The sequence below is a fragment of the Cyclopterus lumpus genome, chromosome 4 (assembly GCF_009769545.1).
Source record: "Cyclopterus lumpus isolate fCycLum1 chromosome 4, fCycLum1.pri, whole genome shotgun sequence".
Classification (NCBI taxonomy): Eukaryota; Metazoa; Chordata; class Actinopteri; order Perciformes; family Cyclopteridae; genus Cyclopterus; species Cyclopterus lumpus.
In genome coordinates this window covers 19,705,973-19,721,716 of record NC_046969.1, presented here as the reverse complement: position 1 = coordinate 19,721,716, position 15,744 = coordinate 19,705,973, and the positions used below count along the sequence as shown (strand labels likewise).

At 42.1% G+C, this 15,744-nt stretch overlaps 1 protein-coding gene across 1 annotated transcript in view; it reads right to left on the bottom strand.

Moving 5' to 3' along the window:
- agbl4 (ATP/GTP binding protein-like 4) overlaps window positions 1-15,744 on the bottom strand; it is a 236,494-nt gene that overhangs the window by 203,503 nt on the left and 17,247 nt on the right. Inside the window, exon 3 of the mRNA XM_034530650.1 lies at window positions 14,939-15,063. Within this exon, the coding sequence (XP_034386541.1) occupies window positions 14,939-15,063 (125 nt within the window). The remainder of the gene's footprint in view (window positions 1-14,938; window positions 15,064-15,744) is intronic.

Here is a 15,744-nt window from a genome sequence, read left to right as displayed (position 1 = left end):
CACAATGACCTTCCTGCTTTTTTTAGAGAACCACCATTTCTCAAGAATTTAAATTTGCATTGTTAGAGGCAACTATCAAAAGATTGAAAGGAAATGTAATGAAATAAACTGTAAGTGCTGAATTAATGAAATTTCTGGAAGATTCGATTTTACATTTTCTTAACAGGATCCTTTCACATTGTGGCCAAAGAGCCCCAACAAAATTACAAGTAAATACAGAAGTGCTGCTATACGCCGATAACACAATAGAACTGAGTTATAACACCACGGAACTATTGTTATTACGCAGACCAGTGGCCAAACACACCATTTTATTTTGGGGGCGGGATAATCTTAAGCCAGACCAGTGAGAGAGTTATTTAAAACAATTGAGAACCATGTTGTATGTGCAGCTCTAGCTAAAGGGTGATTATAGCTCATTTTGTATGAATGTAAAGAAAACTGGGATACTGTGCGTGTTGGTTTTGATACTGTTGAACCATTTAATATTATTTTACTTTGAGACTTAACATTATCTGTGTCTTTTTGAGCAGTGAACACTAACAAGTGTGGATGTATTGTGAATCACTTTGAACTAATATATCTGGTCTTGGTATTTTTCAGTGAAAATGTAAAAACAAAGTTAGCCTTAAGGGGAATCCTGTTGAATCCTGTTTTGGCCCACACACCTTCACAATTCTTGAAATCCAAACAAATGTCAACCAAACCTCGCAAGACCACAATGAGCACAACTAAATTTGAAGGAAGGCGTTCCAAAGTGACTGATCAACCATCTCTGCTGTTGCTGATAAAAAATGTCAAAATAAAAATGTCAAAATAAATATGTTGTGCGTGTGGGCTGAGAAAAACAATCTCTAAAATCCACATGTTTTGGCTGAAAAGATATGGTGTCAAATCAAAAAAAAAAAAATAATAAAAGGCAAGACGCCAAAATGAAAACATCCCATCCTATCACTCAGTATCAGTGAGCGATGGGGGCCGGTGTTATTCTAATAGCACTGTAATTAAAGCCTCCATCACATCTCCCTCTCATACGCACACGCTCTCTCAAAACACACAATAACACACACACACACACACACACGCATGCAGGGAAGCACAAAAAATGCTTTGTTCCTCCCACCCACCTCTAGTCCATCAAGGGGTGTGTGTATGTGAGGGGGGGTTATAAAATCATTCTTAATAACACATTTGTCACATGAAAAGCCGTCTGCCTACTTTGTATGAGCTCAAGCAGTCTGATTAATTCAGCGATCCACACACTCCAACTGCTCATTATACACAAAACTTCCACTCCTCTCTTTTTTTGTTTTTTTTATCTACGTCTTTCCCCATTTCGTTTTCTTCCCTGGTTCCTTTGGTCCTTGACATTTCAGGCTTTTCATTTGAGTGTAGTGATGCATGCTTGCCAGATCCAGTAGCCACAGAGGCAAGCTTTTCCTTGTGGTTTCAGGGTTTGACAGCACACAGCCATTGTTCTCTGTTGGTTAACGATGATAGGACAATTAAAGTGGAGGGAAACACACTGTTTCTTGCTATTTCTGTACGTCCTGCTTGCTATCATCTATACAGGCGACTCTGTTCTATCAGAAAGAATAACCAAATTCATCATATAGAACTATATTCACATTGAGCTTTGGTGCTATGGGTGGGTTAACCCTCAAACAATATATTGCTATTCAATGTAGTGCATCAGTACCTGGACACACTATAATGGCTGACATGATAGGGTACTGCTCAGGTATTATCTTTTCATAGATATTATGTGTTTGATGCTGTAATAATCTCCTTTAATATCGGGCCTTTGAAGTAACTGGTGCAATGTAATGTTGAATCGATAAATGAAAATTAAGTTTAATTTAATGAATGAATTAAATGAATTACACAATGTGCCAGTAAGTGAAAGAAAACCATAAAAGGGTCCATTTAATAAAGCTTAATTTGAAAATCTGAAAAAGCATGTAAACAGAGCATAAACTGTGTGAAAATTATGTCTAAAATTCTTTGAGCCATATGTATTTCATTAAAAATAAGAGATACAATCAGAAGACCATATAAGTCCACGAGCACTGCCATGGAAAAAGAAAAAATACACACAAAGAAACGTGTATCACTTTAGTTATTAAATAGTGTTCATCTGTTTGAGCTATTTCCATCTCTGATTCCTTTGTGAGCTTACAGGAAAGCACAGGTCCGCTGCTTCCCTTGAGATGCTAAATCTCAACATCACAAAGAAAAACAGCATCTGTTTACTGTAAAAAAAAATTAAAAAAACAGTGATCCCCAATCTGAATCACGTTTTAGAGAGAGTCCCTATGAAGTTTCCTTTGCTTAAATTGTCTGGGCATCTTTGACAGGGATAGTCTTCTGTAAGAGTGCAGCCAAGCTGAGCATTTAACAAATAAGGCCCTGTTTTCATACCGATGTTTTCATACCGATGTTTTCATACCGATGTTTCATACCAACCACTTGGTCCCACCTGCGTCTGTTTGGTAATATTTTGGTTTGCCATGAAATTCCTTTTCCTTTTTTCCTTTTGTTAGAACAAACTGATCCCCAGCCTACCAGCTTTTAGAACTCCCTCGGGTATATTCCTTTCTTGTCCTATGCTGGCCGGGGCGTTACCCACATAAAGCAACAACCTGCCCATCACACAGACTTCTTACATCTAGTGTATGCCTGCCTTCTGAATACTTTTTTACCAATAGACAAGTTGACATTGATATATACAATGTAACATATTATACGTACAATAATCATGCAATTGGAACTCTTAAATCTGGTCGACCGTAATAAGACTTTGATTAATCATATTAGTGCAATAGTTTAAATCCAAAAGCTGCTACACATTGCATTTTCAAAGAAACGGTGCTGGCTAATGGCAGTTGAATGAATAAAATGCATTTGTGCTGACAAAAATAATAATTACATATGGAAATAAATGGAATTCAAAACTCATCTCTAATGTTGAAAATCCTTCACTTTGCTGTGTGTGAGCTGGTGTGCCCACCCATAGCAGGTTACCACCACCGTGACATGAAACATTCATCGCAGATGTGACCAAAGGCATCGCAGAGTGGGAAGCTGGATCCCCCAGAGGCTCTGACACACATACACGGACACTCACACACATACACGCTTGAGCCAACCAGCCTAAATAATCGCTGTTTTGTTTTATTGACATTCAGCTTCTGAATATATACCCGCAGGCACCAAAAATGGGCAGAAGACACACACACACACACACACACACACACACACACACACACACACACACACACACACATTTGTGACCACAGTCTTGATTTATGGTAGAGCATAGTGCTGACACCACCTAGCCCAGGTGCTGCCAGGAGATAGAGCTCTGCGTGAGCCTCAAACACACACACAGACACACACACTGTACTGCCCAAGGCCAAAACATATCATACTATTTGAGTGTATTAGTGACAGAGCATGTACGCACTTGCCACTAGAGTAGCTATACATGTTTCACTTCACAGCATGCTCTTTGGACCGGCATGCCACCAGCAGCTAGCCCCCCCCCCCCACCCTCACCCCCACCATTGTCATTGACAGCGCACAGAGTAAATTAGCCCGACTGGCTTGACCTAACCACATGGGGTGTGAGCACAGTCTGAAAGTGTCTCCCTCCAAAAAACCAGCGACATCAAATCAACAACGAAACAACCCCCCGCAGCCAGCACTTCACCAGTAGAAATAGACACTCAGAATAGGCACTCAGAACAATGTAGTGGACTGACGGAGCAATTGTTACCAAAAGGGTTTAATTTTGTATTTGCAATATTAATATATCGTAGAATAGTCAACTATTCTACGATTCGAAGGAGCCTTATTTGACTGCTAATCTTACAGTACGTATTGGCCTCTTTTTCAGAACCAGAGGTTGCCGCAGAAGGAGTTGCTTCTGCTTTGGGTCCACCAATCCTGCTCCTCTGCTCTAATCTGGTCAAATCAACCTAGAGGTGGGATGTGACCACTCGGTGTAAGGCGGTGCAGGCCCATCTGACTAGTTCTGTTTTGCCAATATGTACATATATATATATATATATATATATATATATATATATATATATATATATATATGCACATATCTGTGTGCTGCTCTACAGGTTGGGGAAGCCTGCAGAGCTGTTGGACCCTGTGCTCACGTAACTATGGTTACAATGCATCTATGACGCAATACATCCCCAATATGGTGTGTGCTTAGTCCCAGCTCATACTGTACCTCTCCATTATGATTTTCAAACAACGCACAATTCATTTCAGACGAGGATGTATTTATCCTCTGTAGTGTGCGTAACATTATGCAGTATACATACTAAACTAGTCTGTCTGTTGATTTTATTACATGAACACTAATTAGAGCAAGCAGCATTGAAATCAAATCAGTTACACGGTTTGGCTTAGCTCTGGATGGGGGATGAAATGTTCAAGACGTTGGCAGAAAGGTCAGTTGTTGTTATTGCTGACTAAAGACAGCAACAGGAAATTTAAATGAGTCACGTTTTGTACGTAACATTTCTGACATATAGAAAGAAGCTCAGAAAGAGGATTGGCCTGCAATCAGACAAAGATCAGAGTTAAAATGTTTTTCTTGTTAAACACTAACTACAATCCCAAGAGTATATTACGTCTTATTAAAATTGTACTAGCAACAGAAAATAATCTTAGAGCTGTGCACTGTGAACTCAAAATGAAAGCTGGAGCTCTGATCTTTTCATCGATGTGGTGTCACAGTCCCCATACAGTACATTGGAATGGCTTTTAAAGACTCTGGCCTACATGGTCTGTGATTCAGGCGAATAATGCCAGCCTGCCAGCAAAGGAGAAAGGTAGATTGTATTCTCTATGTATTGAAGAACTATATCAATCACAGGCTACGGCAAAGACAGCTCATAAAACATTCTGTAAAGATTTAGAAGCAGAGTTATCTATTTATCATTTGCAATAAAGAGATAATTCACTAAAAAGGCTTTCTCTTTGCCATGCTGTCTTTGTATAACTACTGCAGTGCCCGGTCAGAGCGGGCCAATTGTTTGGTCCCAGAAAGTGCTGCTTGCAGGCTTGTCAAGAAGCACTCATCGCTCATTGAGAGAGATGCTCACAAGTCAAGTCTCAAGACTTTGGTCATGAGTCTAAGTCAAGTCTCAAGACGTTGGTCATGAGTCCAAGTCAAGTCTCAAGACTTTGGTCATAAGTCCAAGTCCAGTCTCAAGACTTGGGTCATGAGTCCAAGTCAAGTCTCAAGTCTTTGGTCACAAGTCAAGTCTCAAGTCTTTGGTCATAAGTCAAGTCTCAAGACTTTGGTCATAAGTCAAGTCTCAAGACTTTGGTCACAAGTCAAGTCTCAAGTCTTTGGTCATAAGTCAAGTCTCAAGATTTTGGTCATAAGTCAAGTCTCAAGTCTTTGGTCACAAGTCAAGCATTAAGACTTGGGTCACAAGTCAAGTCTCAAGTCTTTGGTCACAAGTCAAGTCTCAAGACTTGGGTCACAAGTCAAGTCTCAAGTCTTTGGTCACAAGTCAAGTCTCAAGACTTGGGTCACAAGTCAAGTCTCAAGTCTTTGGTCATAAGTCAAGTCTCAAGTCTTTGGTCACAAGTCAAGTCTCAAGTCTTTGGTCACAAGTCAAGTCTCAAGACTTGGGTCACAAGTCAAGTCTCAAGACTTTGGTCACAAGTCAAGTCTCAAGACTTGGGTCACAAGTCAAGTCTCAAGACTTGGGTCACAAGTCAAGTCTCAAGTCTTTGGTCACAAGTCAAGTCTCAAGACTTGGGTCACAAGTCAAGTCTCAAGACTTTGGTCACAAGTCAAGTCTCAAGTCTTTGGTCACAAGTCAAGTCTCAAGTCTTTGGTCACAAGTCAAGTCTCAAGACTTGGGTCACAAGTCAAGTCTCAAGACTTTGGTCACAAGTCAAGTCTCAAGACTTTGGTCACAAGTCAAGTCTCAAGTCTTTGGTCACAAGTCAAGTCTCAAGACTTTGGTCACAAGTCAAGTCTCAAGACTTGGGTCACAAGTCAAGTCTCAAGACTTTGGTCACAAGTCAAGTCTCAAGTCTTTGGTCACAAGTCAAGTCTCAAGACTTTGGTCACAAGTCAAGTCTCAAGACTTTGGTCACAAGTCAAGTCTCAAGTCTTTGGTCACAAGTCAAGTCTCAAGACTTGGGTCACAAGTCAAGTCTCAAGACTTTGGTCACAAGTCAAGTCTCAAGACTTTGGTCACAAGTCAAGTCTCAAGACTTTGGTCACAAGTCAAGTCTCAAGACTTTGGTCACAAGTCAAGTCTCAAGTCTTTGGTCACAAGTCAAGTCTCAAGACTTTGGTCACAAGTCAAGTCTCAAGACTTGGGTCACAAGTCAAGTCTCAAGACTTTGGTCACAAGTCAAGTCTCAAGTCTTTGGTCACAAGTCAAGTCTCAAGACTTTGGTCACAAGTCAAGTCTCAAGACTTTGGTCACAAGTCAAGTCTCAAGTCTTTGGTCACAAGTCAAGTCTCAAGTCTTTGGTCATAAGTCAAGTCTCAAGTCTTTGGTCACAAGTCAAGTCTCAAGACTTTGGTCACAAGTCAAGTCTCAAGTCTTTGGTCATAAGTCAAGTCTCAAGACTTTGGTCACAAGTCAAGTCTCAAGACTTTGGTCACAAGTCAAGTCTCAAGACTTTGGTCATAAGTCCAAGTCATGTCTCAAGTCTCTTGTGGTGGCAAAGAGCATTCTATCTTCTGCTGCCGTCCGGCTGCTTAAAGCACTGTATAGATACATCTAAGGAATTCAAAGCATGAGCTGCATTATCATCACTCCTATATGTATGAGCATACAGTATCAGTAAGTGTTGTCACAATACGATACTTAAATGTATAACTTTGAAACAATACCTTGATCTGACCGACAGTCAGACAGACAGACACAATGCACTACAACATTGCAGGCATTCTCATCAGATGGTGCATATTAGAATAGTAGCTCGTCAGCAGCCTCCCAAAACAATAAAACAGCAGTCGTCAGACAACTTAGCCCATCAGCACACTGTTAAATTACAGCCATCAGCACCCCCTCCCCCCCTCTGGATCTAAACTCTCATCTCCAGCACCAGGAGAACAATCTGCAGAGTAATTAGCCTCCACCAACAGACAGTTACAGAGAGAAGGAGGACGTTTGGCTTGATTAAATTATTAAACCACACAAACAAAAAACAAAAGCAGCATCAAACAGGCACTGCGGCTCTTCTTCAAAGCTCCTCGCTGTTCCCTAAATACAGAATACAGAGAACGTGTTCTCCCAAGCCACTAGTTGGCATAATTAGCTAAATGTGTGCATTTGTGCACTTTGTGCACGGGTGTGTGTTTGTGTAGAGTGGGATTGGACCCATTCCTCCAACTGCTATCTAAAATAACCAAGTGGTTAACGACAACATGATGCCAGGGAGGCCCCCCCACCCCGACGCCATCGTACACACACACACACATCACAAGCGTCTACACACATACACATTAAACAATACTCTAATTACAACATTTATAACTCCCCCTTGCCTCCTGCGTCGCTCCAACCCCCAACACACAAATCTGGGAATCTGGAATTGAATTTAGCCCAAGTTGAGGGCTGCGCTGGCATGAAAAGACTATTTGATTAGAACGGCAGTTGTTTCATTTGTGGTGCAGCAGATTGCAGAGCCTCTCTATCCGGTGTGCAATCTGTATTCATTACTCTGTGTAAAAGGATGATCCATGTCCTGACACCAGGCTCATCATTTCATGCAGATGCACAGCAGCTCCACAAGGTCCTTACCAAGACACCATACCATGCCTCCACTGAAACCTCTGCTACACTCTTCTCCTTTTGCCCTGCTCACCACCTTATACCCCTCTTTCCTGGTTTCTTTTCCTCTTTTCCCAACGCTAGCATCATATCTTGGTTTCTGATGACATTCTGGCTTCAAGTAAAGCTTTGCCAATGTGGTTGGCGGGTTAGATATTGACACAAAAACGCTAAAGAGACAGAGTATTGCCAATAATCAGTGCTATTGCATTGATAAATGCTTAAAACATTGAGAACATGATTCCTTTCGTTGAATATTCTAATTAGCTTTAGTGGTATTACAGGTAAAAGAAAAGATATGTTATTCCTATGCTAACAACACCCTCTTTCAAAAGAACCAAAACCATCTGAAAAGAACAGTTTACTCACACATCTCTCTCTCCCCTCGTTCTTTTCAGTCAGTATTCATTGCCCCACCACCTTTCTTTTTATTCCATGCTGTGGCTTACAACCCTGCTCTTTCTTTTCAAGGACTGCAAAGGCCTGCTGGCACTTTGCCACCACCACCCTCCAAGGAAAAACTGTCAAAAGAAAAAATTGCAAAGCATTCTGGGGCCTTTATTTGAGCATGTATGAATTATTCTGCACTCGTCTAATCCTGCCCCATTGCCACGTGTGCATTATGCACCCGCAGCCACGAAAACAGAAAAAAGTTTGCCAACACTCTCTTGCGCACTTGACTGCTCTTTGCACTCTGTGCCTTGATTCGCGGAATTAGCGGCGAGAGTCCACTTTGGCAGCATCTCACTCCGCCATACTGCTGGGCTCCGATTGGACGGCCTACTGATGGGCACACACACCAAACCCTCTACAGATGTTCCCATGCCAGCCAAACATGTCACAACTGCAAGCTGTTTCATGACATTTCACTCATAAACAAAAACACAAGTCCCGAACTTCCACAAGGCTGACTCAACTGTAGATGCTTGCACTTTTGTATTTTGTCAAAAGAGTACTGTGAGACAATTGTTACAGCTCATTAGGGAAACTGTAGTATTATGCATATTGTATTCTTAACCCTACAAGTCTCAGGAAACTGTGAGCTAAGAGTTATGCATGAGTCTCTACGTAATAAAAAGTGTGTCTGGTTTATTTTCAAACATGCCCTTAAGCTCTGTGCCTCCTTTTTAAAGTGAATCAAGCTAAAAATAAAGCAATGAATTTTGATAAGGAACCTTGCGTCAGCACCGATAACCCTGAGGACACTCATTTTGCTATCAGGGAGACGATTTGAAAATTCATTCTGTGCTGTTGTCATATCCTTTTGTCCATGTCATTATGAAGTGATCTGAGGAGCAGCAGCCTTGACAATGAGGAAGGATGCCTTAGTTTGTCTTAACAGAACAAGGTCACTTAAGATACCCTACGCTCCCTGACACAACTGTCTGATGTCTTGTCTGTCTTCCATAACTTCCTTACAGGGTTTGAAACTAGTATCCTAAACTTTCTGGCCTGTGTGTTGTGTTTTTGAAGTCAAATAATCCCTTTGGCAGAGTCACACAGAAGCCAATGCCTCTCCTTTGGAGACTGCAGAGAGGGGAAGCTTAAAAAATGAACTTCCAAAGAAGAAGAAGACCACACCTACATGCCTATCTACCGTGTGTCATATGCTGCAAAGGCAGAAGGGGGAGAAAAGGCAAAGGACTAAACATGGCATGGCCAGCCTGAGTCTTTTAGACAGACAATGAGACAAGTAGACCTGTTGACGAGCATGTAAGTGGGTTTGTGTGAGTTTGAGTTTGACAGTACGCATCTTTGTGAGTATGCAGGAGCCCTCGCCTTGTGTATGTTGCCGACAGTATGGGTAGACTTGATAGAAGTGCAGGAGTTTAATACTGGAGTTATATATCCTCCCATGGGGTATACCCAATGCTGTCCCGCCACGAAAAAACTGCCACCAACCAGCTGTCTGCGGTGCACGCTCACGGGCACGCTCACGGTCACGCTACGCCAGCAATGATTAGCCCACATTCATCCAACGGTGCTCGCTAGAGACCCGCCTGTCCTCTTCTCCCTCTGTCACTGCTGAAGGACATCACAACACAGACACGACGGTGGAGAGATGCAAGGAGAACGGAGGAAAGGCGGGACGAGGCACAAGTGGAATAGACAAGGGGGAGTGCAGTGTCCCTACACACTCCAGTAAACCTGAGAAGACCGGGAGGTGCGGGGTTAAAGTTCAATGCGTTGATCCACAAAGACATGACCGAGACAGGCCATCTACGCCAAAACATTGTCCAGAGCCGATGAAGCAGTGCTCAGATAAGAGCCTCTATTATGCAGGCTGGCATTGATGTTACACACAACCAGCGGCTGACTTCCCAGAAGTGCCGCCAACGTGCTCTATTTAGGGTGGGAGAGAAATGTATTCCTTACACGAACAAGTCATTTCTTGTAAATACACCACCCCTCTTCCTCCTCCTTCTCCTATACCCTCTCTTCCTGCTTCAGTCTCTTCTGGATGGGAAAAAAAAATCAATGTGCATCACATCCATTACCCGGCTCTCTCCCAATCTCTCTGTCTTTCTCTCACTCACTCTCCTTCACTCTATTTGTTTTTTCCACTGCTTTAGCACAAGACGTCAGCATATTAATGGTGTATCTTTCAAACTGATGAGTAAATTGCACATTCAGAAAATGACACATTGTAGAGGATGTTTGAAGGCCTTTTAAACCCATTTAGGCATCATGACATGTGACATCAGATAGAATATTGAAACCATTTAGAGTATTGTTTCGAGCCCAATCACATTCAGTTTCAAACTGAAGACTGGTTTATTAGCTTCACCAAGAAATGATCAATAATGGCTCTGAGATTGTTTTAACACCCTATTTTGTGTTTGACTTTATGTGCCATCCAACTTATTCCCCTCGACACATTGTATAACATCTCTGATGATGAATTTAAAGAGGTGAACATTGTCTGCAACAGCAAAGTGGTGACGTCTCTTTGGGGATTCTGGGTAACACATGGCCTATTCTGCTTCAGTTCGTCCTCTTTCCTGATTATGGAGAGTAACCGCCCTGCACTGTGCTTTCCCTGGACAAGTGAGGCTTACAAATCACCCCTGCAGCAGTTGGAAGAGCTGGAGGAGTTGAAGGCACTCGGCTCAAGGTTTTACTGCCTGTCTTCTATGAATGGCTCCCTGAAGGCTCCTATGATAATAGCTCACAGCCGTGCCCTTCACGGAGGCTGACATCAAGCACACCCCTACAGCAGAATGGAACGGCATATCAACTTACCCAATGGGGTGTCATATCAACTCATCCACGGGTTTCTGGTCATAACATAGGCAGAAGTTGAAATGAAATAGTACTAGCTGTTGGGCAAAGTCTGCTGATGTCCACATTTAAACATCATGATGGACAATTACATTGTTGATTAAACTGTGATGATTCATTAATAATATTCTGGTATCTCGCTCCCATGGCGGGAGACGTTAGATGATGGGCCCCCCTGGGCACAGGCAAGCAAAAGGCCTTACCACCCCATCAAGACACAGAGTTCCTAGTTCATCTTTTTGCTTGTTTTTAGTGTTGTTGTGTCGCTCTTCGTGGTCATTTTGTGTCTCTTGGTAGTTTTAAGCCTTTTGGTTTTGTGGCACTTTGTAATTGCTTTGATCATTTTGTAGCTGGTTGGTCTTTATGTACAGTAGTTGTGTTGTGTCTCTTTGGGGTCATTTTGAGTCTCTTGGTAGTTGCTTTCTGTTCATATGGAGTAATTTTGTGTCTCTGAGGTCATTTTTTCATCCCCCTTGTGAGTATCTTTAGTGTCTTTATCTGCAACTATTTTGCATCTCTTAGTAGTTGTTTTGGTTTCTTTGTAGTAATTAATGATTCTTTATGGTCATTTTGAGTATTTTCCTGGTTGGTACGTGTCTCTTTGAGTGACACTTTGTAAATTAAGGCCAGGGGGCCCCTGAAACTTGGGCAAAACGTTTTAAAGGCCACGTTAATGAGTTTGATTATTTTAAAGTAAATGAGATGTCCTGGCCCTCTCTTTCAAAATACATTGTGTAGCACAAAAGTGTGAGTTAGTCATGGATGAGGACTAAGTCAACAACGGCTACATTTCAAAATGCTTGGAGAATTCATGTTTGTTCGTAGCAACCCCATCTTTGTAGGATGACCAAGACAGGGAGATGAGATATTTGCTGTCCTTCTCTCCACCTGTTTCACCTTAACGTCTTAACGTGCATTCTTTGCTGTTGGGTAAAATGAAATTTATGGATGAAACCCAAGTCAACAATGCCAATCTCTGATATATTTAAAGTATAAACCTAAATACATTTAATCAAAACATTTTTGCCAAAGCTCAAGACTCAAACCCTTTCCATCATTGAACTGGGCAACACACCAGAAAATACTATAAGTAGCTAAACTGCTTGTCAATAAATGAAATAGTCAATGACAGTTGTCAAAACTAATGGTTTGGCGAGCTGCTTTTTGAGGCTGTACTTAGGCACAGTGGAGTTTTTACCTAAGTGCTGATGTCAGCATGCTAACATTGATATCATGGGCACAGTTTCAGTTTAGCATGTTAGCCTGATAACATTTGCTAATTGGCAGTAAACACAAAGTGTAGCTGAGGCAGATGCTGTTTTTAGTTTTGCATGTGTTTGTCATAAATTACAAAATTAAGATGTTGGTGCTAGAGGATCATCCAAATTCTTACAATTCTTCCAGAGGGGAACATGAATGTCCCTACACATTCTCAGGACAATCCTTCCAATAGCTGGGACTTAAAATGTCTCTGACTAAAAGTCATCATCCAGAAATGTTTTTTGGGGAATTACTGAAATTGTGGAGATTTGTTTTTCTTTTTTAAGGATCATAACAAAGAAAATCATTTAATTAAGTTATAGTGTCAGCAGAGAGATACGAGTCAAAAACTGACTAAAATGTGTGTCTCCTCGTGGCCCATAGAGACTCGAACCAAATACTCTGCAGAATTATCTTTTTGCTTCTCCCAGAGAAAATATGCTAAACCAAGCAAAACCTCAAATAGTGTCCCGGTCATTGCAACCAAACGTAACCACAATTGGTCTGAGCTTTTTGGGGTAAGTGAGTGGTTTGAAAAACACAAAAAAAGAAAGGACATACAAAAAAGAGACATTCATCCATCCAGCCATCCATCATAACCGGTGCAACGGTGAAGCCAATTTCCACAAAGCTGCTAAGCTGATTGAGGCAGACCAAATCTGTTTCACCAGCTTACATTCCTTCAAAATGGCCATCTCACTTCCAATATCACGGGCTTTTACTGTTCCCCATTCCCCTGGCTCAGGCTGAGAGTTAGCAAGGCTTAGCTGGATGAAACACTCCAACAGCCCAGTTCTCCCCTGGAACCCACTGATATCTCTATAGCACAGCCTCTTCCCACATAGCTTCACTTAGTTGGTTTATTTACTGTTATTCCTTGTCTGTTTAATTTCTACGTTTAGTTTTTGTTTCAAATCATAAGGACGTTACAACCATGAGGATGTAAACGAAAGATGTATGTGAACGCTGACGAATGAAGGCATACAGACCCAATCTGATCACAGAGTCTGTATACACAAACACACACACCTTGGCAAACTGCGAAGGCAGCACTTAAACCACAACACCTTCTACTGGAGTAGATTAAATTCAGACCTCTTTGAAGAAGGAAATTGGACAGATAAGAAACAGATTTCAATGAAAGAAGCTTGCGGGGTTGCCTATAGAGAGAGGGCGTGGCAGTGTCAAAGAATATGTTTTCTCACCTGTAAGCTTACTCTTGCATGTGCCACTGCACATAGCGTGGCCATATACATGATAGTTATCAATCTGTTGTCCTTTATTGTTGTGTGTTCCTCTCCTCGCTTGCTGTCTCGCTGTCTATCTCTCACATTTTCTCTGTCATTTTGCCACAATAGCAAATATCCTGTTGGCCCAGGCTGCAGACTGCTGGTGCTGGTCTATCTGGCCCTGGGATCGATGCGGCTCCATGCCGAGGCCTCCCATTCATCTCAGAGCCATAAAATGTGATTAGTGCTGACTACAGCACTGCAGGGAGATGGGCTGATAGGCCTGATAGCCTCAGATAGGCTGGGCTGGACACTCTACAGGAAGACAGCAGCAACAGCATGCAGTGGATTCGTCCTTATCTTTTTTTCTCCGTCTCATCTTCGTCAACCTCTTACCCCCTCCCCCCTTCTATCTTCTGCAAGCCTCCCTCTCGCTAAAGCCACACCCACTGAACCCACATATCTCTGTGGCATGTGACCGCCTCTGTCAGCCAATCACGGAGCTCAGAGCTTGCTAGTGGCAGAATCAAGCTCCAATGCAGTGACAATAAGTCTAGGAAATAGATGACTGGCTCAATTCTGAGGGGAAACATCGTGGGTGGTGTTGTGATCACACATTTCTGTGTGTTAGAGGACATTCTGGGAGGTATTGTGACTTTTCTCTCTGTAAACAGTTTTCATGCAAATTAATGCAGAATCTGTAAGCAACAGGACAAGACTTTAATATCTGACAAATTCTGGTTTCCGTTTGTAGTCCTAGTAGCATTGACCTATAAAGTTTGAGTGGGCTTTGGTTGAATGCAGGTAAACAGCCCATTGGCTGTCGTCTGACGGCTACTTCGATTTGTACTCCTCTCTATAAACAAATATTCACATATGAACTCAGATATACAATCGGGTCATAGATGCTCAACTCCCACTCCATTCTCCAGTCCACAAGTTGGAGTGTAAGCAATGACCGATGCACGGAAGATAACCGTTAGCATAAAGACTGCTTGGTTTTTATCGTAAAGAGGTGAAGTGGAAAATATGTATTTATCAGTTTAATTAGTTTGAAGCCGCCATAAATGCATTTGTCAAACTTGCACATAACACCGGTTGTACTCATAACACGCCTTCATCAGGAAGGATACATTGCAGAAGTAAAGGGTCTGAGAGTCCTGGCACATTTCAGGACATTGGTGTCAGCAGTTGGTAGATATTGTATGATTGAGCCAATTTAGTAACCTTAAAGTAGAAGTGTGTGTGTGTTATGGGAGATAAAATGGAATTGGGAAAGAAATCCTGCTTTATGATGAATGATAGCATTATACAAGTCCGCAGCATGCTGACCTGTGTCTCACGGACGTTCTCCACTGTGAAGTTGAACCAGACTCTGAAGCGGGGGTTGCAGGTGTCGGGGCGGATGAAGAGGTCAAACTCAAACTCACTGATGTAGTCGACCCGGCCGAGGTTCCCTGCAGAGGCAGTGAAACAGCTTACATTAGCTTTTAACAGAGCTCAGCAGACCACAGCACAGAACCACAGTGCACCATTTCTTCTGCATTCCTTAAAGTTCACAATCGGTGGACTCAAAACATGACAAAACAGACAGACGGGCAATTGCGAGAGAAAGTTATGTTATAGCACAGCCTCATTTCAAATTAAGGATCGGCTTTCAAAGACGTGTGTTAAATCAATAAGTGTCTACTAATAGTGCTTCACTGTCATGGTGGTACCCTGCATGGTTTATTACTGCAGTATTTGCACATTCAACCACTTTGGGAAGTTTTTCAAACCGAGTCAGTGCCCACAGAGAGCATTTACTATGAGGAGCAGAAAGACCAACAGACGGGGCTTTTCCAGCCATCCATATCTGACACACAATATTCTATCCACAGCAAAAAGATCCAGATGATCAGTGGAAGGATAATTAATCCGATGGGAACTATTTACTCGCTTCCAATTCTCCTAGCTGTCTATAATATGACTTGGTAGTAGATGATTACATGACAAGCTTTCTAAATATAGGCCGTATCTTCTGATTCATATGTGGGCACACATGTAGTGGAGACGCTTGTGGTGCATCACCCGTGAATTAATGATTGTCAAAGAAAAAAGACAGGGGGGGGGAGGGAGTGAGAAGAGAGGGTGTTAGC